The sequence below is a fragment of the Oncorhynchus gorbuscha genome, linkage group LG14 (assembly GCF_021184085.1).
Source record: "Oncorhynchus gorbuscha isolate QuinsamMale2020 ecotype Even-year linkage group LG14, OgorEven_v1.0, whole genome shotgun sequence".
Taxonomy (NCBI): Eukaryota; Metazoa; Chordata; class Actinopteri; order Salmoniformes; family Salmonidae; genus Oncorhynchus; species Oncorhynchus gorbuscha.
The window spans coordinates 6,186,818-6,214,429 of record NC_060186.1 but is presented as its reverse complement, the minus strand read 5'-3'; the positions used below and the strand labels follow the sequence as shown (position 1 = coordinate 6,214,429).

Genomic DNA, 27,612 nt, shown 5'->3' with positions numbered 1-27,612 from the left:
ACAGACATGTTTTCACTTTGTCATTTTGGGATATTGTGTAGATGGGTGAGAGAAACTATTTAATCTACTTTTAATTCAGGCTAACAGGACATGTGGAATAAGCCAAGTGGTATGAATACTTTCTGAAGGCAGGAAGTAGCATATGTAGAACGCTTGGCTCTCACCTCTCCACGAGAATACAATCTGTAGAACGCTTGGCTCTCACCTCTCCACGAGAATACAATCTGTAGAACGCTTGGCTCTCACCTCTCCACGAGAATACAATCTGTAGAACGCTTGGCTCTCACCTCTCCACGAGAATACAATCTGTAGAACGCTTGGCTCTCACCTCTCCACGAGAATACAATCTGTAGAACGCTTGGCTCTCACCTCTCCACGAGAATACAATCTGTAGAACGCTTGGCTCTCACCTCTCCACGAGAATACAATCTGTAGAACGCTTGGCTCTCACCTCTCCACGAGAATACAATCTGTAGAACGCTTGGCTCTCACCTCTCCACGAGAATACAATCTGTAGAACGCTTGGCTCTCACCTCTCCACGAGAATACAATCTGTAGAACGCTTGGCTCTCACCTCTCCACGAGAATACAATCTGTAGAACGCTTGGCTCTCACCTCTCCACGAGAATACAATCTGTAGAACGCTTGGCTCTCACCTCTCCACGAGAATACAATCTGTAGAACGCTTGGCTCTCACCTCTCCACGAGAATACAATCTGTAGAACGCTTGGCTCTCACCTCTCCACGAGAATACAATCTGTAGAACGCTTGGCTCTCACCTCTCCACGAGAATACAATCTGTAGAATGCTTGGCTCTCACCTCTCCACGAGAATACAATAAATGGGCACTTCCGTTGAGCTCTGTCATCTGGCCCTTCATTTCAGTGGTGAGACCGTAGATACTGTGTATGTATATGTATATGTGCTGAACAAAAATATAAACACAAAACTAGTGTTGGTCCCATGTTTCATGAGCTGAAATAAAATAACCCAGAATGGTTCCATACTCACAAAAAGCTGATTTCTCTCAAATGTTGTGAACAAATTTGTTTACATCCCTGCTAATGAACATTTCTCCTTTGCCAAGAAAATGAAATCCACCTGACAGGTGTAGCATATCAAGAAGCTGATTAAACGGCATGATCAGCTCCTTATGCTGGGGCAATAAAAGGCCCCCAAATGTGCCTCAAGTTGAGGGATCGTGCAATTGTCATGCTGACTGCATGAATGTCCAACAGAGCTGTTGCCAGAGAACTGAATGTCCATTTCTCTACCATAAGCCACCTCAGTCATCATTTTACAGAATTTGGCAGTACATCCAACTGGCCTCACAGACATTGTGTAACCACATCAGCTCAGGACCTGCACATCCGGCTTCTTCACCTGCGGGATCGTCTGAGGGAAAGGGGTGCTGAGGAGTATTTATGTCTGTAACAAATCCCCTTTGTGGGGGAAAACTCAGATTGTCTCATCAGTGGGTGGTCCAATACACCCCCCCCCCATGGCTGCACCATTGCCCAGTCATGTGAGATCCATAGATTAGGGCCTAATGACTTCAATTTACTGATTTCCTATGAACTCTAAAATTGTTACTTTTATATTTTTGTTCAATATACAGAGTATATGGAACATTAACACCTGCTCTTTCCATGACTGACCAGATAAAAGCTATGATCCCTTATCGATGTCACTTAAATCAGTGTAGATTAAGGGGAGGACACTGGTAAAAAGAGTAAGCCTTGAGACATTGTGTGAATGTGTAAGACAAAATATTTAACTGCCTTTCAGCGGGCTATGGTAGTAGGTGCACTAGTGAGTGTCAACTGCAACACTGCTGGGTTCTTCACTCAGTTCAGTGTACCAACAGTCAAATTTTAAGAGAACTTGTAATGCATCAGTCCACTACACCTACTGTAGTCTGTACATTTGACAAATGAACTGGTCACCTCAATGAGCTACACAAATGTTAAGAGTTCAGTGTTTAAATATCAAGCAGCTCATGTTGAAGAGACACTGCAGAGACAAGGAACAAACTCAAAACACGTTTAACCAATTTATTCATGAATATACATACAGTTATTGAGTACATTTAGTATTTGTAGCATAGCATTTAGCTTTGACAACAGCTGCTCAAGGAGTCAGACAGAATCCAGTCGTCCCTAGAACAGTCCAGACGTAATCTCCTACTGACTGCAGCAGTACTCTAGAGCTCCACTAGAGGCAGCAGCGAGGGCGCCACCACCCAACATACACCGACATGACTGTTTCCACTAAAGGACAAGGTGGGTGGGCTTAAGCTACTTCCTTTTATTTCCATTCCCTGACTAAGTATTGCTCTTACATGCTTCAGTGTGACCTGCTGGGTGGGGTTGGCTACAGAGGGCAGTCAGACAGGACTTCCACCAGAACTCATTGCCACATTTCCTTCACAGTGATAAATTAGCCGTATGCTCAGGGACCAGACCTGCACGAGCTTAACCTCGAGAGTTACAAGGCTCAAAAGCCACAACCACATGCCAACATAAGCCTGAATTTGGTTGTTTTCTTCCTCCGAAGGGAACCCGTCGCGAACCTATTGCTATCAGAGTACACAAGTCAAGTGGGATTCCCAAATGAAAGAAAGAGTAATGCACTTGGGAGAATCATGCATTACAGGGAAATGTTTCATGGCGCAGGAGAAAGCCCATAGGGCATCGTCAGGGCGCTGTATGACACGGCCACCTCCAAAGTACTGCTTACTTCGCTTTGCACAAGGGCTACTGGACCGACAGCCAACCATAGAGGACACCACTGATACATGACTAAGTAGTACAAAGTGCTATAGAAAAAGACAAGTAAACTGTAGGCCTAACAAGAGCCTGAAGCAGATTGGGCATGGGGTGCCCCCTGCTGGCGAAACCTTGGAACTGTCCCTCATCAAATCATCTGGAATGTTAAAGTGACTGGACAAGACCAAGCTGCGTGTTGGAGGAAAAACATTCCCTTAACGCAAATTAAAATTCAGAACAGTAAGTCTTTTATAGAAACCAATAAGTTGCAGACTCTGCTCATTAAATTTAGCAGCTAACACATGGTTCTGTTTCTTTAACAAATCAGACCATGTAGTCGAGGTAATATTCATCCCAAGAGAGCATTCAAAACATCCAATGCCTGTCAGTCTGCAAACTGGAATGTTTTAGATTGACAACTTGATTCAGCCCAAACAAGTGGCCAAAAAACACTTTCCCTGCTCTAAATGGCATGTTTGAGTGACCGAATGTGCACAGCGATTCAAAGTTTTTCATTAGCCATGACTAAATGCAGTGTTTTGCTCTGACCGTGCTCGAGGCCCAGCCCACTAATACAATGACAACGAATTCCAACTCACAACCTGAACTGACCGGTAACTTTGGTAGCGTGAGGGAAAAGGAATAGGTTGACTTTCTCATCACCTGCCTCAATGCAGTCTAACCACAGCTGTTGTCCAAGAGCAATACAACAAAAACTTCACAAGAACCCAAACTAGTTTAGCAGTGAGAGAAACAAGATCATGCTTTCAGGGAGTTTGTGGCATTCTAACTATTTGTACAGGGGGGGGTGGGGGTCTAGTAAAATACTATGCATATCGAGCCACTGCTCACATTATATTAGGAGGTTTTTGTAACAAAAATCTTGAAACCCTTTATTTTTTATTTCTACCAAGAAAAATACAAAACATTATAAGGCGTAAGTAAGTGTTTTATTTGAGAAGCTGTTACAGTGCAGTTGATCCTCAAAGCCACAGCCTTCACTGCTGCTTGCACTCGGCTGGGGGATTTGCGTCCTTCTGCAAGAGACCAAAAGAGAGGACGTTAGAGCTGAACTGAGATCCGAACATAAACACACTAATCACCCTCACACACACGTTTATGCTTCAGACATTTTTCTATGTCCATTTGAAACAAACATTGACAGGGTATAAGGCAATGTCATCCTGGCACTTAGGCTAGAGATTCCTGAACAGTGACCCAATAACAATCCATACTAGTATGTTCTTAAAGTATGCCACTGGAGAAAAGGCAATGTGCGTTGGTATCAGACCAGTGTTGAGGGGGGGGTGAATTACTACCCATACTACCACCCAAATTCAAGGTCCAAGACACCAATGGAGATGGGAATGTGGAGGTGAATATTATTATAATAATAGCCATTTAGCAGACGCTTTTATCCAAAGCGACTTACAGTCATGTGTGCATACATTCTACGTATGGGTGGTAGAATGTATGCACACATGACTGTAAGTCGCTTTGGATAAAAGCGTCTGCTAAATGGCATATATTATTATTATTATAATATTCACCTCCACATTAACTACTTGGAGAGCCTTCACTACTGCTGCATAGAACCTCCATAGTGTAAACGCACTAACCCGTAGTGCTCATAACAGTGATGGGGAGGGGGGGTGCACCACTGATGTCCTACAGACACCTTTCACAGGGGAGGAAAACTAATGAAGTCTAGCGGCAGCAATGCAGGGAGAGGGCCATAAACAGACCTACAGGGGTCAACAGCTCTCCAGGACAGAGGGGTGAAGCTGAACTTCAACTCTAGTCAAACTTCACTTAGTCGTGCATCGATGTCAGTGGGAGACCAAGTGAAAATACAACTGAAGTGGAAGTTTGGATTCACCCCACGCAGACAATTCAGGCATGTCCAATGGGAGAAAGACAATTAACAAGCATCCTTCCAGACGTAGACTACAGTCTCTGGAGGACAAAAGTGAAGAATGAGAGAATGAACAGAGCGATGGCTTAAGACTCAAAAACATAAAAATCCACAAAACAGGTGTGGCAAACGACCTATTCTCCAAACAAATGTAAATATTGGTGTCACAATATTTTGTACAAAGACAAATAAGGGTCAAATTGGAGGAAAGTTTAACTAGCTTCAACATACAGAAGAGAACTCAAACGCATCACCCACTACAGTTAAAGGGAAAAAGAAAAAAGCCACTATGTTAGTTGTAAGTGCAGGTGGAAGGGGGGTGCAAGGAGATTGAGGAATGGAGGTGTCAAAATGAAAAGGTGCAGGAGGGAGGCGGGGTGCGGTAAGCTGACAATTCACAAGCTGTACCTACCAGGAGAGGGTTATTTTCTACAGACATCACTTAAACCTAGTGAGGAAAAATTTAAAGAGTATAGCTGACAAAAGGTGCCAAGTGATTGGAGATGAACATTAATGAATTAAAGGCAAAAAATAGGCAGAATACAGAATTCAAGAGGCTTTATACAGCAAAGAGAAGTACTGTTCCCATTCACCCAAACAAAATCAAATAAAGCTTTGGCATGCAGAGCTATGAAACTAAAAGTCAAAACCTGAATTGATTTAGTATCCGATTCCAATTTCCATGCAGTCTCAGTTTAGCAAGGATGTAGACAGCAAGTAGAAACATGCTTTCAAGGCATTCCATTGAAAAGAAAACGTGGGAAAACACATTCCCCATGACCAGACGCTCACAAAAGGGTATTTATGTTCTTGAAGTGATATTTTGAGACCATTTCGAAATACCACTCTTTACTATCACTCTCATTCTAGAAGTTTCCAGGACACAGAATGAGACGAGTGCTGGACTAACGCCTCGATCACACCGATAGTCATTGAGCAAAATGTTATGCAGCATCATTTTGATGTGTAACAAAAGTTCCAACATTCACCTTCTGCTACCAGTTCTGTCAAGCCATCTAACATACATTCCACAAATCCAACGTATCCACCACACAGAAAGCACTGCAACAGTGCTGCAAGGCCAATGCAGTGTGCCACTGGAAATAAAATGTACTTTGGTGTACCAAAACACAAATGTAGACTGCTTTATAGTCCAGGACAAGGCTTAATGTGTGTCTGGAAATCCAGCCCTTACACTAGAGGCAAGGGGACAGGGAAACGGTTCCGAAGGCTGTGTGTTCTGAGGCGACGTGGGATGCAGTAGTATATAGACAGAAAAATCCATCATGGCGGCTGGTGTTCATGATGCATTTGGAGTAGCGGTACACATTCAATTCTGTATGTTGAAATCTGATACTTCTGATCGTTGGTCTCACATTAGGTCATGACAACAACAGTAAGCTCTCCTACCCACCTTGGGGTCATAGTCAGGGTCATTCTCCTCCTCTCCCTCCTCCTCACCCTCCTAGGAGAACACAAGAGGAAACTGTTAAACACTGAGACAGACAAACTAGCTAAGGTCAATAAAAGGAGTGGGTTAGTGAGGACCATGGCTAAGGTCAATAACAGGAGTGGGTTAGTGAGGACCATGGCTCAGGTCAATAACAGGAGTGGGTTAGTGAGGACCAGGTGAAGAGACCTAGCTAGCTAAGGCCTTACCTCGTCATCAGCCTCCTCTCCCTCCTCATCGTACTGCAACAAGAGGGGACACCAGTGTTAGGGGAACACATGTGAAGGCCAGTGGCTTGGTTCAGAGGTCTAGGACAGGGATGAGGCCATTACACACAGGCTGTGGTGGGTACTCACATCATCATCGTCATCCTCAATGGCCTCCCCCGTGAAGTACAGCACAGCCCTGGGGACGATACGCTCGCGGATGAAGTGGCCGATCTCAAAGTCAGCGGCGAGGACAGCCTCAGTGTCCTCGTCCTGGAGGGGCAAGAGTCACCAGCACGTCAGTCAGAGCTATGAGACTCACCATTCAGCCACACCAACTTTAATCCAAAGACCACACTGCACCAGTGGTTGAATTGGAACACAGCCAAAATGTTCTACTGCTCGAGTTCCGGCAAAATTATATTGCATAAAAATAAATACTGAGTTACGGCAACAAAAATAAATACCTGACCTCACTTCAGTCCACTTCAGCACCGCAGTAGACTACAGAAAGCATTTACTTACCATATCTCCACTTTCAGGGACATCAGGCGGGGTGAAGAAGTTGAAGAAAGAGTCGTTGGGGACTGTCTTGGTGACCGTCCTGACTGTGCCACGCCCCTTGTGCTTCTGCTTCTTCTTGATAGTCTTCAGGGTGATGTTCTTACCCTTCGTCCAGTCGATCGTACAACTGTGGGGCGAGAGCGGTGGACACCAGGGTTACCAGGAGACCCAGACGCAGGACTAAACACGCCAACCAATGACTACAGTGTAGATGTTGCTTTGAGCTCTAAAGGTTAAGATTAGCCAAAGGTTTTAATAGAACCCCGTCAACATGCTGCATTGTTAGAAAGGACCACTTCTTTTGACAAACCGGGTCATTCCTCACCCATGTCTTGGTGTTAAAAAAGGCAGTCTGTTGTAACTGACCAAACAAGCAGACAACAGAAGGGTGCATAAACCTGAGTATCATATATTAATTTAAAAGGAGACCATTTTTAATAAACTCCCATCTACTGACGTGACCCTTACACTCCTCATGAAACAAACAGCATTAGTGCCTGCAATGACTGTCCCAGAGCTGAAATAACCAAGAGACACAGACAAGACTCTCAGCTTTGGATCTCTAGTTTGATCTAGCATCCTTCCTTGTCCCAGAGGCTACGATGAGCAACTAGGGGGTTTACGAAGGATGCGCCATAGGATTAAGAATCCTAATGGAATAGGATCTCTATGGGACGACAAGGAGCAGTTTGACAGAGCGTCTTACCCTGTGCAGCCCATGATCTCAGGCCCATCGAAGGAGAAGGGGTCGTTCTCATCAGGCTCAGACCTCATCTTGTAAGTTTTTGTCAACAAAGTGTTTGTGAAGAACTCATTGGGCTCAAAGTTAAATTCTAAAGAAAAGCTCTGGAGAAAAAGAGCAAGAAAGAGTTGAATATTGGGAACAGTGGGAATCAACAAGATTCATTGGCTTTCAATACATTGATAGAACGGTAGAGAATTGCATCAGCAGAGCAGTGCAGTGCACAGACCTACCATGGGCTGGCCAGGGTCAGAGAATTTGACTTTGACATCTTGTAATTGCTTGAGGATGGGTTCATCATGTTCCTGTAAAACATGAACAGCAGCTTGAACATTGGTATTGAATCTAGACAGAAACACCTTATCGTTGTACTGGTCTTTCTGGCACCAACACCAACTTCTCTTTTCTTACGAGCACCGATTTAGCCGACAGCTGTTTCATTGAGGAACGTTTAATACCTGTGATGTGGTCTCACCTACCTCAAATACATTGACGTAGTCACTGATAAGAGCGCAATTAAAATCTGTGTTTACCAATCCCCCCCAAAACATCACCTTCTTGCTGTAGCCCGGGACAAAGTCACCTGCTTCAACTCATTGAGGGCTTGTCCAGGACTACAAGTGTGCTGTATGTACACACCATCTATTTTTAGGGTGAAATTGCCTCATCAAGCCTGTAGGTGGTGATGAAGCCTCATCTTTAGGGAGCAGCAGCAGCTGACCTACTTTCCTCTACTGCTCTCTAGTCTCTTTTCCTGCTGACAGTCCTCCACTCCCTCCAACACTGTGCCCGCCTACCTGCACCATGTCGCTAAGCAAGTCAACGTTCTTGAAAACCGTTAGCCAGAACTCGGGAACGCCTTTGGGGTCCTCCTTCTCCTCATCCTTCTTCTCCTCTTCCACCTTGGCCTTCTCCTTCATCTCCTCCTGGAAGAAACAGGCAGGAGGAAGATAAAAGGGGATTTAATGCACCATTTCACAGATGCCTATAAACAGAAAAGATACAAGTCCCTGGTTAAAACCTCTAAATAGTCTATATATAATGCACATCCACCATTACTGGAACCAAAACAGTCAGAACCCAATAAATCAATCATGGGTACACCCTCCTGGTCCTGTCATCATGACCAGACAGGTAGAGGTCCCCAGGTTAGATTAATAAGACCCGCTGAGGCACCAGACAGTAGAGGTCCCCAGGTTAGCACCAGACAGTAGAGGTCCCCAGGTTAGATTAATACGACCCGCTGAGGCACCAGACAGTAGAGGTCCCCAGGTTAGATAAATAAGACCCGCTGAGGCACCAGACAGTAGAGGTCCCCAGGTTAGATAAATAAGACCCGCTGAGGCACCAGACAGTAGAAGTCCCCAGGTTAAATTAATAAGACCTGCTGAGGCACCAGACAGTAGAGGTCCCCAGGCTAGATTAATAAGACCCGCTGAGGCACCAGACAGTATAGGTCCCCAGGTTCGATTAATAAGACACGCTGAGGCACCAGACAGTAGAGGTCCCCAGGTTAGAACCAGACAGTAGGTCCCCAGGTTCGATTAATAAGACCCGCTGAGGCACCAGACAGTAGAGGTCCCCAGGTTAGATTAATAAGACCCGCTGAGGCACCAGACAGTAGAGGTCCCCAGGTTAGATTAATAAGACCCGCTGAGGCACCAGACAGTAGAGGTCCCCAGGTTAGCACCAGACAGTAGAGGTCCCCAGGTTAGATGAATAAGACCCGCTGAGGCACCAGACAGTAGAGGTCCCCAGGTTAGATTAATAAGGCCCGCTGAGGCACCAGGCAGTAGAGGTCCCCAGGTTAGATTAATAAGACCCGCTGAGGCACCAGACAGTAGAGGTCCCCAGGTTAGATTAATAAGACCCGCTGAGGCACCAGACAGTAGAGGTCCCCAGGTTAGATTAATAAGGCCCGCTGAGGCACCAGGCAGTAGAGGTCCCCAGGTTAGATTAATAAGACCCGCTGAGGCACCAGACAGTAGAGGTCCCCAGGTTAGATTAATAAGACCCGCTGAGGCACCAGACAGTAGAGGTCCCCAGGTTAGCACCAGACAGTAGAGGTCCCCAGGTTAGATTAATACGACCCGCTGAGGCACCAGACAGTAGAGGTCCCCAGGTTAGATTAATAAGGCCCGCTGAGGCACCAGGCAGTAGAGGTCCCCAGGTTAGATTAATAAGACACGCTGAGGCACCAGACAGTAGAGGTCCCCAGGTTAGATTAATAAGGCCCGCTGAGGCACCAGGCAGTAGAGGTCCCCAGGTTAGATTAATAAGACCCGCTGAGGCACCAGACAGTAGAGGTCCCCAGGTTAGCACCAGACAGTAGAAGTCCCCAGGTTAGGTAAGACATGGAGGCATGGAGTCACCTGTACCTGCTTACTTACTGTCAACTCTTCCTCCTCATCAGCCTTCCACTCACACTCTTCCTCTGTGGGCTCATAGGCTGCTTTAACTATGTCACTTCGCTGGAGGGAGAGAGGGGGAGGAAAACAGTCAGTCCCTGTAAAGCCAACAGCCAGGAGGCCAGAGCAAAACATTTAACAAAAACCCCAGAACAGTCATGTGTTTAAACCAAGATAATGGACTAGGGGCTGAGGTGCCAAGCCAGCGCATTATTTACGCAAGACAGCAGTTTGATCACGCCGTCTGCATGTGTGAGCATCTCAGCTTGACCCCACCCCATTTTCTCAGCTCAATCTGCATCCCTGGAACAGGCTGCAGCTCTTTAGTCAGAGGATTCTGCTAAATCCCAGTCCGCTCCAAAGAGGGGACAGGGGGGGGGGGGTAAAAAGCAGCAGGAACTACATATGGGCAGAGGAGTGACTGATCAACACTAGATTGAGAATACTGGGGTGTATTTATTAATAAGAACAATTTGGTGGGTGCTTACATTTGTACTATTTCACAAGTGAATTAATATGCGTGTGAATTGGAAATTATGTTCTTTGGAAACCCCGCCCACGGAGTCCGGTCACAGCAAATAACGTTTTGGGACGAAACATGGAGGGGCCTACCTGGATTTGGTCAAAAAGTGGCTCATTTTACTAAGGTTTGCACCAATGAAAACAACCCAAGCACAAAGTGCCCAGTCAAATGCAGGGGTGTTCCTACCTTGTCGAAGAGGGGTTGGTAGAGAGCGGCGTACTTTCTCTCCAGTTCATGGACCTCTTCGTAGAACTTGGCCTCAATGTGGGCGCATTTCACTTGTAGGTTCTTTAGGGCGTTGACCCGTCTCTTCACTACCTTTGGTAAGCTGGACACGGGGAGAGGAAAACGTCAGAATTCCACACGGTGAAAGAGTACATCTTACATTTACATTTAAGTCATTTAGCAGACGCTCTTATCCAGAGCGACTTACAAATTGGTGCATTCACCTTATGACATCCAGTGGAACAGTCACTTTACAATAGTGCATCTAAATCTTAAAGGGGGGGGGTGAGAGGGAATACTTTTCCTATCCTAGGTATTCCTTATCTTGACTGTCCAAAGATGGTGGTGTATATAACAAGATACTGGAGCCCCAACTCTGACAACGGGAATAAACATCAACGAAAGACAAACACTTACGCATGCAGACCTATGCATACAGACGCTTTTTATGCAGAGCAACACAGTGCCGGGGAGAATGACTGCAGGACCTAGTTTCCTCCGCTAGGAATTCAACCATAGGACCAGGAAGTAGAGGACTACTTCCACTGACATTGGAAAAACGACGTTTTACGTAATGGCCTGGTCACCTCAGCCCTGGCGTTACGCAACCACAGCCAAGCCCCTCTGGCACAGCACCCCACTGAGGGGACGCTAGGAGATCTGGAGTACTGGCATCCACTGACAGGAAAAAACATTAAGGGACCAGATCCACAATAACTAAACAAAAAATGCAGAAGTGCGCGCTCATCACAGCCACACGCTCCAATTGTGAGGGCACAATTAATCTGTTGAGGCCAGAAAAACCACAGCCACTTCCATTAATCAAGATGGCAGAATATCCCCGCGCTGCAATGCTTTAGTGCGACATTGGGCCAAGAATCCCATGCCAAGAGCAGTTTAAAAAAGGCATGTTTCTACAGATTTTAGGGTGTCCACCCACTCTTTCCCGAGTGGGTGAAAACATGCTTTGGTGGTGATAAGATGTCCCTTATGTTATAAAATACATTGTACCAAGACAAATGATTCTTCATGTTCTGAATCCTTGTGTGGGGTCTTTTTATAACGTATCATTATATTCAGGAAGTCGGGTGTGGAAAGCATTCCACAGGGATGCTGACCCACGTTGACGCCAATGCTTCCCACAGTCAAGTTGGTTGGATGTCTTTCAGGTGGTGGACCATCGCCGATACACAAATGGTGTGAAAAACCCAGCAGCGGTGCAGTTCTTGACAAACCGGTGCGCCTGGCACCTACCATACCCCGTTCAAACGCACTTAAATCTTTTGCCTTTCCCATTTAGCCTCTGAATGGCACACATTGGATTTAACAAGTGTCACCATGTCAGGCTGTCATGGAAAGCGCAGGTGTTCTTAATGTTTTGTACTCAGAGCTCTGTTGACACTTCATTGATGTAGATCTCTTTTTGGAAGGGGAAAAAATGAAACTTCAAATAAGAGTATACTAAAATACTACATGTCATGTCTCAACATCGATCTTACCTCAATTGTTTTATGTCCTGTGGATTTGAGAAGATGGCAAGTTCAATGGGAAAGTGAGCCTGTCAAGTACTCATGTAGCCTTAATTCTTACACAGCTGAGTGCGATTCCAAGGTTTTACCCTTGGGCTTCCATTGATTTAGTCACCCCAACTCTGGCAAACTAAAATAACTTGAACAGGTTATGATAGACAAGGTTAGGACCACAATTAACATGTTACCCATTGGTAACCCATTGTGTTTTTGATTGGACAACCTACAGATTTGTTCCATCATATGAAGTGAGTGGAATGGTGGAAGGAGGGAGCCATAATACCATCTGCATTGGGTCAGATCAAGCGTCTGAGTAGGAGTGATGATTTTGGATCCGTTTTGCCTTTTAGATAAGGAATAAGAATACATGGACAGGGAGACCTGATCCTAGATCAGCAACGCAACTCCGAGAATGACACATAGGGCATCGGTTCACATTTTAGGACGCTGGTTTTTGAGACTGATGCGGAGACTACTTTTAAAAACGCATTTCACTGCAACACCAAAACAAGAGGTGCACAACTGGGTCCAGAACACCTAGTGCCGAGGCATCATGTCTGTGTGCCATAGCTCTTTCGTGAAGTCATTGGCCAAGGAGTCAACTCACCATGGCCAAATAATTTGCATACTAAAGGACAACCCAGCACAGAGCAGACCTAGAGGACCACAGTTATGGGACATTGCTTTAAAGGGGAATGCAGCAGCTTCTCATCACTGTAGCAGTGGCCTTCTTTGAATAATGTAACTAGGCAACCTTCCTTGAGGAAATCCCTGAATGAAAAGCATTACCTTCGCATACCCAATCACGCACAGATAAGTCATTACCTCAAGGATGCGAGAACCAGAGGATGAACCTTCAATGCATCATTGTCAACCTATACTATAAATAGTCGCTGAAGTTTTGGTCAGTCGACCTTAAATCAGAGCAACGGAGTGTGCAGAAACGTTCCGTTTTCCCTCTAGCACCTTCAAAAATAGGTTTTGGGTGTAGGTTAGTCAGCCTAAACTACCAGTACTCATTTTCCACAGACATGTCAGAAGGATGTACCTGCGAATTGAGGACAGAACCAGAAGACAAGGAACATTCTGGCACTGAAGACATAGCACTGGCCTTGTTATCCCTCCATAACATACATACACAGGTACAAAGCATGCATGCCAAGAATGGAAGTTTTGAAAGTATTATATATAAACAACAAGACCACTACCTCAGTGAGAAGAAATTCTGTTGTGGCCTTAACATCTAAAGCAGGGCTGCATAACTAGGCTAGTCCCCCAGAGCTGCAGAGTGGGACAGAGTCTGAGGAAATCGTTGATGCATTCAGCCACTGTCCGTCACCTCAAGTCAGCTTTTTCGGACGAGTACATACAGGACCCAAAACAGAGTGGGGTTTTCTGATGGACAATCTGTTGTCCAACCAACCGATAACACCCATTGAAAAAGGACTGTCTCCATCCAGAATCTGTATGGCTGAAGCCTGTGTCTCTCCTGGTTGGGGGTTCTCACCTTTCCATGTATCCTGACGGCGAGCCCACCAGGCCGTCCAGCCTCTCCTGCAACGCGGCCAGAATCTGTGGGTTCTGCATCATCTGCACGGTGAGCTGACGAGCTGAGGGGAGACGGACAGAGCCAGGCACTACCATCAGACACAGACAACCATTCATAGTATCAGACACCATACAGACAGATACATTGACGGAAGGGGGGAGTTATGCATAAGAAATTCTTGGGGGGGGGGGGGGGCTACTTCAAGTATTTTCAGGTCAACTCAGGACAGACAAACAATAAATCTAAATCAAAGAGGGCTGGGTTGCTGGTCAACAGGTTGCTCCCTTCACGTGTCTCCTTTCCTTCATCTTCACTGATCTGAGTATTGAACAGGTGGAAGAATGCTACTGCCAAAACGCTGCCACCCGTCAAGCCTCTTCAGATTGGTGCAGACGAATGAGAGGACACAAGGAAAGGAAGTCACTTCACACTATTGACAGAGCCCGGTGTTTCCTCCACAGAACATCTGACAAACTAGGATGCAATGTTCCCAGAGAGCAACCAGGGAGACCACAAAGGGTATATACGGTTTCTTCCAACCCTGAACCAGTTCCAAAATAATGACATTTCTAGCTGAGAAAGACTGATAAAAATGTGCTTAGTGATCAACAGTCAGTTGGTCAGAGTGTCCGAGCCTCTGCTTGAAGACTCAGGTTCGACTCGAGCCCATAGAGGGAGCATTATAATCAAAGTATTCCCTTCCACCAAACAGGAGTAAACTTATTCCTAAAAGCGGTTCGAGACATTCGAGACGGTTCGAGTCAGAGGGCTGCTGCATAATTTACAATCAGCAGGTATACTCTCCCTGCCTTGATTTACCTAGACCACACTTCAACTCCTTACGCCTTGGATTTGAGGGCCCTGCTGTGCCTGTCCCAACAATACCCCCCATTTCCCTAAAGTGCTTTACTGTTGAGCAGGGTCTATAGTCAAATGTAGGGCACTATAGAGGGAATAGGGTGCCGTTAAGGACGAAATGGCCAACTCCTCAGCTGAGTGACAACTCAGTGCTGCGGCGGAGCGTGGACAGGGATGAGTGGGATGGCAAAATGTTCTGAATCTGTCCTAGACAAGGGACGTTTCTACTGATGACGAATGTCATTACAGATATCGGACGATAATTAGGATATTTCTTTAGGCTCTGGCCGCATGAAAGCCTCTGTCAAGTGTGTGTGAGATCATTGTGACATATCACTGTGGTGGGAGACGATAAGCATTGCGGGGCTATAAATACCTGGGGCAGAGAGAGACATCTAATTCAGTCTACAAAGGACTGCCAGTTAAACCTCTAAACAAAGCAGGATTCTTAAATTCATGGTCAGGTAAAAACATTCAGATTTCAAACCTAGACAAGTGTGGACACAGAGGATTTTAATTCAACTGTCCACCTAACATTAACGACTGACCAGCAAGCAGAGGCTCATGACACTCATGTCAAACTGATTCAGATTTCACTGTTGGTTGTTCAGTTGAAGTCAAATCCACGCTGGGCACAGACATTAACGTTTAACAACCCCAGTCTCTTCCTCGGCAGGTGGTGCTGAGCCTTACCTTTGCTGTTGACGTCCTCTCCAGTCTCCTCCTCTTCCACGTCCTCCACGTCCTCCAAATCTGCCGGGTCCAACTCAGCCTGGTCCTTACTGCACACACAGAGACAGAGAAAAATCAGTCAAAACAGACACCTGGAGCTTATTCAGGAATGGAATTTTACAAAAGCAATGTACTGTTTAGACGGTATGTGATTATATCGATTGTGTAGAAAAGGGAAACTCAACTCTAATAATTACTTCGATACAAAAGGAGGGGTGTGTCAGACAATACTAATACATAGAGGTCTCCACACAGTACCTCTGACAGACTAGGAGGCAATGTTCCCAGAGAGTGAACAGGGACACAGCACAAAGGGTATACTGCTCCCCTGCCTCACTGAAGTTTCATCTAACACTGGATTTAAACACCGTTCATACTGATCCATGAACCAGGTTCCGAACCAGTGCAAAAATAATTACATTTCTATCTGAATAAGCCCCTGATCAACATAATGTCAAACATGTGGCATCAGGCTACAATGCTAGCATCTGCCCTGCAGTTAGTCATGGAGTAAAATAGGATGATGCTACCCCTAGACACTGATCTTGGGTCAGTTTTGCATTTCTCCCCCCACCTAGTGGTTAACTTCATTGTGATAGGGGGCAGTATTTTCACGTCCGGATGAAAAGCGTGCCCAAAGTAAACTGCATGTTCTCAGGCCCAGAAGCTAGGACATAATTTTAACAGTTTTAGAAAACTCTTAATTTATGTCTGTGTCGATAACAGAAATTATTTGGCAGGCGAAACCCAAAGGACAAACCACCAGGGAAAAATTGAGGTCACTTTTCAATTGGTTTTCTATAGGAAACTATATTTATGAGGAACCTGGTTGCAGTTTCTATGGCTTCCACTAGATATCAACAGTCTTGAGAAATTGGTTGATGTTTTCCTTTTGAGAAATGAAGTAGTGCTGTTCATTGTGAGTGTCAAGCCAAGTGGACTCTTGTGTGACAACCGTGAACTGGAGCTCACTCCACATTGCTTTTATCCGCTATTGAACACACTATATTCTGTCTTAAATTTGATCTATTATTTACATTTTTGGATATCTAAGGTTGGATTAGGAAAGTTGTTTGAAATGTTTGGACCAAGATTACAGGTCATTTATTAGATAATGTGTAGTCATGTTGGGGGAGTTGGAACCGGTGTATTTCTGAATCAAACGCACCAAATAAATGAACATTTTGGGGATACAAAGAAGGACATTATGAAACAAAAGGACCATTTGATGTTTCTGGGGCATTTCAGTGCCAACAGAAGACCTTCAAAGGTAAGGCATGAATTATATCCTTATTTATGACTTTTGTCGCACCTGCCTGGTTGAAATGTTTTTCATGTGTTGGTATGCGGGGCGCTGTCCTCGGATAATCTAATGGTTTACTTTCACCGTAAAGCCTTGTAAAAATCTGACACGATGGCTGGATCAACAACAACTTAAGCTTTATTTTGACGTATTGCACTTGTGATTTTATGAAAGTTAAATATTTATAGTAATTTAATACGAATTTGGCGCTCTGCAATTTCACCGGATGTTGTCGAGGTGGGACAATCCGAAAGAAGTTAAGGTTAAGATTGGGTGAGGGGAAGTTGATGCTAGACCTGTATATAGGGGAAACTTCACCCAGAGACTCCTGCAGTCAGTCAGGACTGTATATAATAAGGCAGATGAAGGGATAAACAGTTGACTGTCTGCCTGTTCCCTGTGGTTTGAGACAGCCACAGGCCTGCTGGACCAGGGTCAAGGCCCATTACTCAAACTCAGGGAGGTGTTTTGAGTGGCTGGAGGGAGCCGGCGTAACCCAAGCCCAGCCATGGCATCTCAAGCAGCCCAAGCTGAGTAAACAGCCACATCGAGCCACAGCCCAGCGAGGAAACGTCTCCGCAGTGAGATCGACAGCTGGCCATCCTCCTCTGCATCAGATACCAGGGGAAGAGGACTGACTCAGCTCTGCAGACATATGGACCACGGATCTCAGAGTAAGAGTGCTGATCTAGGATCAGGACCCCCATGTTTTTAATATTAACTGTGCTCTAAAATATAAACACTACTCAGACGCTTGATATATACACCCACTAGTGTCTAATATTTGACGGCTACTAGAAGCCAAATTGATAATGGCATTCCTAAACTGTATGTGCATTGGACTAATGTCATGATTTCACCCAACACTCCTGTGCCATTATCCAAATAGTTTTTGGTACATGGATGTCTTGGGTGAACAAATCAGACTGCTTGGCTGCAGACATGAGGGGAATCACCAAAATTCAAACATTTATTTAAATGAGATGGGAATCAACTAAATTAACTGAAAATGAATTTGCAGAATTTTATCACAAGACATGAACAGAATGCATCTGAACTTTCTTAAAGGCAATGAGAATTTCCCTTCTCAGTATGTGCGGTTCGCGCATCTACCACTTTGTAGCCGTTAGCAATGATGATAATTAAAAGTACTCTAGTATACAGGGAAAGGCTTCCCCAAGAATATTCTAAATTAAATGCTAACCACAAAGTAGCATATGCTGACCTGGCAGAATTATATTATTATGGCCACCAATCGAGTGGGTACTTGTTTTGCGAACTACCATCGCGTGTGTGACAAACAAACACAGCTAATCAGCCTTTCGGCTATACGAACATTGGACTTAAAGGCTAACACCAAGATATGTAAAGAAATCAATCTGAATTGATAAGGCCCTAGGTAACGATGCAGAGGTGGGATTGTTTCAGTATAGGACACTTGTGCAATAAGTGTCTTTCCTTGCTGCACAGAACTCAAGCTGCACAGCCAATCAAACGGAGAGGATGCACTTACTTGTCCATGTCTGCCATCTTAGCCAAGTCTTGAGTGATGCTGCTGGAGGGAAGGGAAGAGAGTTAGACAATGTATGATACATGCTACTTTTAACACAATTGTTAATTCACAGCAGGAAATAAGTTTGTGTTCAATAAACAAAGGGCTTCTGGGAATAGATTATTTATTGAAATAGGCCCTAATGGACTTATTTACAAGACTCGCATTACATCGTCTTGTTTGATGGAAGGTTTACAACAGGCAAATAATATCATGTCCTCAACTATTGAATTTAAGGGTATCTCCATCCCAGTGTGTAGCAAACTGACATTAGGAGCTTGTGAACTAAAGCACCCACAGGAGGGCTGAACATCTGATTCCAAGCATTCTGCTTGCTTAGAGCAAAATGGCCACCAACCGTAATGCTACCCCAGTTTCTCCTCCCACTCCCAGATGAAAACAAAAAAGGGCTGCTTTTGGCTCCCTGTCATTTGTTGGTTAGTGAAATGTGCATGAAAGAACTCCCAAGCGCCCAGCTCACTGACAGCCCTGTTAGCTGTGATGAGGCATTAAGTAACATAAGCCTTAGTTAAATCGTCCTACATATCTTAACCTCTTGCCCATCTCATTTGGTTTGGGCAGAGATAATCTGTGCTCCGCAGTGTGCCATGGGTTGGGGCTTTGGATGCCGGCGACACTGGGGCTGCCATCTGATAACAGCACCAAAGCAAGGCCCTGTTTAGACGCGTGTCCCCCCCCCCCCCCCCATAGACCTCCTGGCATGGAGGAGAGAGCAGAGGGGGACTGGAGCTGTATAAAGCACCTAATCCTAGAAAGGGCAGAGACCGCAGCTAGTAGTTCACCCATCGGTCCAACAGGACTTTCACACAGGGCCAGTGACCCTTAACACAATTGAAGAGGTACACAGCTGGACCCACTCAGACTTGCACTTTGACCATACATGCTGTTATAGAGGCTATCACATGAAGGTTGACAATTGAAAGCCATTAGTCACATCACATTAGGGATTGAATTAGGCTCCAGACCGACCCCCCCCCCTATTGGGCAAGCTGTCTCCAGCAGAGATTTCCATGCAGCTCAATCAAAACCAATGTGAAGGCAGTCCCTCAATTGAAAGATAGAGAAAAATGTTGCCTTCAATGTTTACTACATAACCTTCACTGTACTTACAGAGTGAAGTATGGGGAAATCACATGTTATAGTGCCAAATTCATCGCAGACCAAGGCTGTTGTGCGACAAATCAGTATAGAAGGTTTACTGGCCTGGTTGGAGAAAAATGCTACAAAATTAATAAGTGTCAGGGAAACTTGGCAACAATTTAACAGTGCTGATGTAGACCTGGCCTGCAATGTCTGAAATGCACGACTGTCTCCATCTTTCAGCAGCTCCTCCCCCTCACCTTCCTAATGGCCTGTGCCCATTGGTTAAGAAGCGCACAGGCTGCCCAACACTCACCTGCGCAGTTTAAATAGGCCAACTGAAAAGCTGTCCAAAAATCAAATGTTAAGCAGCTGAAAGGGAGATTACCGGTTAGAGGGACCAAAAAGAGGATAATTCCAGGCCAAAACTTGGTAATTGAAATTCCAAAACACACTGCACTACCGTAATTATATTTTTGAAAATGTGAACCAATACCATTTGGATCGACCTGTAAAACACCATGAGATTCACATGACGACGTCTGGCCAGCGAACAGATCAAACATTCCCACCAATAGCCAGTGAGAGAGCTCTTAATAGCCATAACAAGCTTGAGAATAGCAACAGCACCACTCAAATACAAACACAATGACTGCATTTCAGTCTAACATTAGATAAAGTGGATTTCCTCTGATGAAATAGATTTAGGACGATCCAAACTGCATCTGAAACAGTCAACTAGGCATCCCACTAATGCTTTAGACATGTTGATACATCGACGTGTAAAGAACGCACCACTGTCAGAGGGCACTAGAATCATAACTCGAGATAGTGTTTGGAACTAGTGAACTGCATGTATACTGAACAAAAAACAACAATTAACGATTTTGCTGCGTTACAGTTCATAAGGAAATCAGTCAATTGAAATACATTATTAGGCCCTAATCTATGGATTTCACAGGGGTGCAGCCATGGGTGGGCTTATGCCCATCCACTGGTGAGCCAGGCCCAGACAATAAGATTGAGTTTGTCCCCCATAAAAAGGATTTGTTACAGACAGAATTACTCAGTTTCATCAGCTGTCCAGGTCTCATCCAACCCTGAAGGTGAAGAAGCCAGATGTGGAGGTCCTGGGCTGGCCTGGTTACACATAGTCTGCTGTTGTGAGGGTGGGTGGACATACCTCCAAATTCTTTAAAAATGACCACGAGGTGGCTTAAGGTAGAGAAATTAACATTAAATTCTGGCAACAGCTCTGGTGGACATTCCTGCAGTCAGCATACCAATTGCACACCCCCTCAACTTGAAACATCTATAGCATTGTGTTGCACATTTTAGTGGCCTTTTATTGTCCCCCTCATTTAATCAGCTTCTTGACAAGACACCTGTCAGGTGAATGGATTATCTAGGCTACCTGGGGCAGCAGGTGGCCAAAGCGTTGGGCCAGTAACCGAAAGGTTGCAAGAGAGAATCCCTGAGCTGACAAGGTAAAGAAAACTGGTGGTTCTGCCCCTGAACAAGACAGTTAACACATTCTTATTTACAATGACTGCCTTGGAACAGTGGGTTAACTGTCTAGCCTAGCTAAATAGATAAAAATCTAGGCAAAATAGAAATGCTTATTAACAGGGATGTAAACAAATCTGTGTATTTGAGCAAAATAAGCTTTTTGTGTGTAAAGACAATTTCTGGGATATTTTATTTCAGCTCATTAAACATGGGACCTAAACTGTACAGGTGTTTATATATTTTTGTTCAACTAGTAACTTAGCATTTTGCAGTAAACTTCCAGTGTTAAGTAATTGATAGCATGGAAGCTACTCTTAAAATAGTTGCCCAACACTGTCAGCTGAGTTTTGTTTCAGCAACAGTTCCAAAAATACCTTTCAATCAATTGATTGATTACCTAAACTCTACATGCCAGTTTCACAAAGGGGTCATTAGTACTCAAATTGAATGAGTCATATAAATTCCATGTGTTAATGAGTAGCAGATGACTGCCTCAAAACACACAATGACAAAAGACAAAGCATCTGAGACGTTGAAACAGCAATACCGGAACAGCCATCATCCATAGCACGATACAAAACGGTTCAATTAAAAAATAAATAATAATTCTAACTTACACCATTAGGTCCTTTTCTCGCAAACAAAACAATGTAATGTCGCCTTAGCAGGAGTCATCAGGACCAATATCCATTCTACAAGTTGCGACAATAGTTGGTTCATCTTCATTTCTTGACAAGTCAGCCATACAAATCACAGCCAGGTAGGATGTAGTTGTCAAAAATACACAATCTAGCTGAAACTGTGGCTAGAATGTCTAACGAATCATTTATAGTTATGTTGCATTGATAAGCATTGGCAGAAACAAAGGCAGCAGCTTTAGATGTGATATCAGGTGAAACATTGTTGTTGTATGAGTGTCGTTCAATGCATTTCACTAAAAGTGAAAATAGCAGATTTCAGTGACTGAAATCCCCCCCCAATGGTAGTTACACATACATCCCTTCAACGAGCCTTTCAAACCCAGCGACCACGTGTTGCATGCTCAAGGCAAGCTATGAGCAATGGCTCTCACCCACAAAGAAAGCCGGCCAGCTAGCTAGCTGTGAAGTAGCATATACATTTAACTAACCTACCACTGAAACGTACAAATTACACAATTCCATGGAATCTAGCTAGTTAGCTACCACATGCACTATAATGGATACATTTGCGGTAACGTTAGCTAACTGGTTGTGCATGTTTCCAGCTAGCTAACTACTTCGCCAGCAAGTCAACTAACATTAGCTAGTTACAGCTACCTAGCTAACGTTAGTTTGGCATACGCACTTTTATTGGGCAAGTACTCAGGTGACAATCCATATTTGATTGGCAACGTGACCTGCTGGGCAAATATTGGAACCCTCAAATAATATTACAGACCAAAATAAGAGAACCGTTAGCTAGCTATGTGGCTATCGAAATTAGCCAGCAAACTATGCAAACAGCTAACATGTCAAAAGTCAGGTGAAAAGACGGAGACATACGCGTCCCATTTTAGTGTGTAGCCTGAATAGCGGTATAGCTCGAACAGTGATCAGACACAAAAACTTGTACCCATTACATCTCCCTCCCATCACTTGACTACCCTCCATAAGACTAGTCAATAAATAAGGTCAAGTCTAAATTAAAAAGACACGACATCCGATAAAACCAATAACTGAATGATGCAAATTCTGATGATTTGTCACTAACGTTGGGGCGTTTGTATTTACAATACAACGTCTCGAAAGGGCGGAAAATTAGCCATTTTCGTCATCGTTAGCTAGCTAAAGCATCATGGTGGAGCCTCTCGTCTCTCAATGGCTGCTACTAGCCATCCGACTTAGTTAGCTGGCAAGCTACCGTCCTATTCTTCCCGACTACATCCACGCAAATATTTAGTTCAAGACGATAAGAACAACCCCACATTCGTACCCATCTAGGAGTACAATACATATATATATATACGCCACTTTGTTGTATTGCTAAAGACCAAGCTGAGGTGATTTCAAGTCATTCTCTTACCTTTAGCTGGCGGCTTGACTAGGTGAATCTACGCAGTGAAGCGGTCCCAAAGCAAAAGACTCCGCTCTTATGGCGGTAAAAGAGAGAACCATCCCGCGGCTTGCGCTCATATACATCTTGCGTCATCACGTAAACCAGGGTAACGTTAAGCCTATGGGAGGGGCCGGTCAAGAATATTTGATGAAGTGTTCTGTCACCATCGTCATCAGATATGTCTAGTCACTCCACTCTAAAACAATTTCTTCTGCAAGATGCATATTGGCATCATATCTTATGTCACCATGCCAACCAGACCATAGCAACGTGCAATTTCCCTGGGTCCCAGGCAGTATGGTCCAATTAGAACAGTGATTGTCTTGGGGGATTAAAGCAAACCATGACATGTATTCACCTAGACTTGTCTTGAATGCTGGTACCATGAGTTGATATGAATCAGGAAGAGCCTTTGGTCATGGAATTGATCCTCAAAAGGCTTCATTTTGATCACCGGTTAAGCCAGGCCCAAAGGCTACCTGTTTAACCGATGTGAGCGTTCTCCTGCCCAGAGGCCCAGGCTTTTGTGATACTGTCAATTAGAAGCTTATTTCTGCAGCACATGCTCCACGGTTCGAGTCCCCAATGCAGCTTCCACGCTGCCTGCTATACTGGTGTCAGCAGTGGGATTTGTCGTTCTCTTACACATTGGAGAAGCTGCTCTGTACGCGAGGTGGACACTTCATGATAGAGTGAATACTGACTGCCCACAGCCTGTGAGGAAGGATAGTCCGTGGTGATGGTTTCATCATCCTAACCCTAGCAACACCATAAGAGTTGTTAACTCATGTAGAAAACTAATATTGCACCGTTTGCTCGTTTGACTCCAGACTCAGTTTTAGGCAACATGTGAGGATTACAGTGTGAATCATACATCAACAAGAGGCCTATAGACTGACTATTACTCACTAGGCCCAACAAAGATTCTACACTGAGAGCAGTTTTAGATAAAAGTCACAAGTGTGATCCAAATCTTCCAATTGGCGGAAGTCTTTCCCACATGTGGGTTCCTGTCAAAAACACTTCCCATTCATACTGACACTTTACAACGCCTGTTGCGCAATACAGCATAACAGATGGTTGTGCATTCATTAGTTATTACTCAATAATTTTTTGAGTGTTTTAGCTCCAACAACAGATATTGTATATGAATATTCCTGACTATTGCACCCATAGAGATCCTATAATTCATGAATGATATCATCTCTATGGTTGTACCTGACTGTAGTTGTTGTCAAGTGATCCGGCTTCCTTATGTTTAAGAAGAGCATCATAGCTCTTTAATATTAATAGAATGATCCCTTGGAGCATACACTTTACTCTGACATTTATGTTTTATGTTGTGCACAGTTGGTAGCATCATGACTCATGATCATGATAAAAACTGCCATGGCCCCAAGACAAGGGGCTCCTGATGTGGATATTCACTTTCAGTGAATGCCATTGATGCCAATACCCACGGCAGGTAGTCTAGCGGTTAGAGCGTTGGGACAGTGACTGAAAGGTCACTAGTGGAGCAAACAAGGGGGGAAAAAAATCAATCGGTGCCCTTGTGCAAGACATTTAACCCTAATGGCTGGCTGTGACACCATTATCCGAGGGTGTCTCAGGGGGCGTTTGAATTTGAAAAATAAAACACATTTCCTGAAACAGGACAAAAATAAGCACCGACCAAATCATTTATTTGTATGATACAAATCATTACTGGTGCCCATTAATCAATTGTAGAGAATCAGAGAAGTGTTGGAGACTTGCCTAGTTCAATAAAGGTTCAATAAAAGTAAATAAATACCAGGACCCCTTCAGTGTTTAATAACTCTATTTATTATTTCAAAGTCACAAAATAGAGCTTTATTCAAGTGTATTGTATATCATGTTATTGAGTTAAGTAAATTTGATCTTTACAATTCCTGGGTAGTGTTCATTACGGCATACAACAGAAAACGTTTCAAAATGTTTTGACACATTAAAAAAACAGAAATCGTGTGACACTTCTGGTATGCTATTTACCACATTGTCTCAGCAGATAGTCTTCATAGACAACCTCTCATAAGTAAATAGGGGTAATAAACACGCTGTTCAAGTCCCCCTATTGCTCATCTTGATGTTGTTTATTTATTTTTTCATTTATACAGGTAAGGCACTTAAGAACATATCATTTTTCACAATGACAAAGTTTTAGCTTTTCTATTGTAAATCAGGTACAGCATTCGAACAGATGACAATAGTTTCAAAACACAACCTATATAGAAAGGGATATTAAATATTGCCACATTCAAGTGCTAATCGGAACTAGGAAACTCTGACTTGCTAACTGGTTATAGTTATACACGTGCCGCTATCAACCAGTTAGTTAGCAAGTCGGAAATTTCAGAGTTTCCTAGTTCCGACTTAGACATAACGAGTATCCAATCCATTGTGTCGTAGTCAATGCATGACATTCACTCCCTCTGGGCAAAAACAGGTGGAATCAATGTTGTTTCCACATCATTTCAACAACAAAATTCCAATGTGACAACATTGAATCAATGTGGAAAACTGATAGAACTTTTTTTACCTTAATCCAAAGACATGGCAATTTTTGTTGTTATTATATTAACGTTAGTTCACAACTCAACCAAATGAAACAAGACGTTGAACTGATGTATGTGCACAGTGGGATGGCCATGGGTGGGTGTCCATTTTGTTCAAAAAATGTGAATTTCAGAGTAGGCTAGTCCTGTAATATTAATTGGGATTTTAAGCAACATGAAAAAAAAAGTTTGACAAAAAGGAAGTAATGTGTATAAAAAACTAATTGATTTTGTGTAATTTTGAGAACAAATGTGGTATATGTTGGGTGAATGAAAAAACGAGTTTAATAATGCATCAATACCCATATAAATGAAGGAGGTCTTGTAAATGCTATTCCAAATGTCTTGGTTCTATCGAAGCATAGTATTTCTGGCAACTGCTCACACTACTGATACCTGGTACAGTTAACTCACACTACCTATCAAGTCAGAAGTGTATTCCTAGGCCCGCTTTGTTCCCAACACAGTGACACTGACCTGGATGAGAGGGAGAGGGAAATACACACAGGGTAGTTAGTGCAAATGCATTCAAGTCGAACATTTACGTTTCACCGCGACTATGCATTATTAACAAAGAGACTTGAAAAAGGGAAGAGATAAGCGAGGTAAGTTTTGAAACCAATTATGTATCGCAAAAGGATAACGCCAAGACATTCAAATACGACTGCTTCAGTGGTGACGTGATTTTCAGTCGTACTTACGGAACTATGATAAAATTGAGGTTTTATTCCAAGTATTTTGACTTCCACATTTTAGCTGAGTGGATGAAAGTTCAAGCGTCAGTGGGTGGAGCTTACAATGGGATTCCCAAACACAATATTGCTAGTTCGAATCCCGGTCTGGTTTAATTTGTTTTCTAATCTTACTCCAACCCTTAACCTGGTTTCTAATTTTTTTCTTACCCAAACTTGATCCAACCCATATAACCTTACCCAATTGTAATTACTTGTCTAAACTTATAACATTTATTGCCTAAACTCAACCAATCACAAGATGGAAAATTCCAATCTGCAACATTTTATAGAAAAAGAGTATTCACCTAAATGGGAGGACCCATGACATAACCTCTGACCCGCCAATGAGCTCGTACCCCCATGGACGATTCTGGTCATTGTTGGTTGCACACACAAATGCTGTGGAAAAGCACATACCTGGAAACATAGAAGTGAACGCATTAGTGATGGTGCCTTGGAGTCTGGGGGATCTGACAAGATCCACCACATTTAAAGGTTGAGAGCTCTCTTCATCTTCCAGAGGGGAGACGATTTCCCTTGTACAGTATGTTTCCTAAAATCCCCTCACCTGGAAGTCTAATGGTACCAATATACAGCACCTTCCAGCTGTTAGTTCCATTCAAATCTTCCATTCCAACCTTCCATCATACCAACCTTCAAACCTTCCGGTCAGTTCCATTCCAACCTCCCATCATCCCAACCTTCAAACCTTCCGGTCAGTTCCATTCCATTCCAAGTTCCATTCTTCCAGTCAGTTTCCCAACCTTCAAACCTTCCGGTCAGTTCCATTCCAACCTCCCATCATCCCAACCTTCAAACCTTCCGGTCAGTTCCATTCCAACCTCCCATCATCCCAACCTTCAAACCTTCCGGTCAGTTTCATTCCAACCTTCCAGTCAGTTTCATTCCAACCTTCAGTTCCACTCAAACCTTCCGGTCAGTTCCATTCCAACCTTCCAGTCAGTTTCATTCCAACCTTCAGTTCCACTCAAACCTTCCATTTCAACCCTCCAACATCCCAACCTTCCCGTCAGATCCATTCCATTGTGACAGAGAGGAAATTCCAACCTGACAACCCTTTGCACTGTAACACAACATACTCAAGAAGCACTGTTAATACCACTGGCACAAAAAAGCCTAGGCATTTCTGGATCCATGGCTAAATGACTTGGTCTTAGGAAGGCAGCAGTGATGCACTTAGCCATCCACTGCCATATTATCACCGTATGTTCAGAGACGTATCAGACTATTTCACATGAACTGTCTGCACAGCTACAAAAGAAACTAGGTTACAT

The 27,612-nt window shown here is 43.9% G+C and overlaps 1 protein-coding gene and 2 non-coding genes across 6 annotated transcripts; all 3 read right to left on the bottom strand.

Annotated features, from left to right (window-relative positions):
- Positions 1 to 2,040: 2,040 nt before the first annotated feature.
- nap1l1 (nucleosome assembly protein 1-like 1) lies at positions 2,041 to 23,091 on the bottom strand. 4 transcript variants are annotated; one of them, XM_046296853.1, is made up of 15 exons: positions 22,978 to 23,086; positions 18,286 to 18,324; positions 15,431 to 15,519; positions 13,838 to 13,940; positions 10,763 to 10,904; positions 10,024 to 10,116; positions 8,443 to 8,571; positions 7,879 to 7,950; positions 7,610 to 7,749; positions 6,865 to 7,030; positions 6,490 to 6,612; positions 6,343 to 6,375; positions 6,098 to 6,148; positions 5,096 to 5,131; positions 2,041 to 3,805 (listed from the first exon to the last, which is right to left on the bottom strand). In XM_046296853.1, exons 2-14 carry the CDS (start codon positions 18,300 to 18,302, stop codon positions 5,126 to 5,128), a joined length of 1,164 nt encoding a protein of 387 aa, XP_046152809.1. In that variant the 5' UTR covers positions 18,303 to 18,324; positions 22,978 to 23,086; the 3' UTR covers positions 2,041 to 3,805; positions 5,096 to 5,125. The 4 variants fall into 4 exon arrangements, with proteins under 4 accessions (XP_046152809.1, XP_046152807.1, XP_046152806.1 ...); XM_046296851.1 differs by lacking the exon at positions 5,096 to 5,131 and having other exon boundaries at positions 18,286 to 18,327; positions 22,978 to 23,091; XM_046296850.1 differs by lacking the exon at positions 5,096 to 5,131.
- On the bottom strand, positions 7,408 to 7,537 carry LOC123995999. The gene has a single exon (XR_006831945.1). It is a non-coding gene; the product is annotated as a small nucleolar RNA SNORA14 (small nucleolar RNA).
- On the bottom strand, positions 13,371 to 13,501 carry LOC123995997. The gene has a single exon (XR_006831943.1). It is a non-coding gene; the product is annotated as a small nucleolar RNA SNORA57 (small nucleolar RNA).
- Positions 23,092 to 27,612: the final 4,521 nt, after the last annotated feature.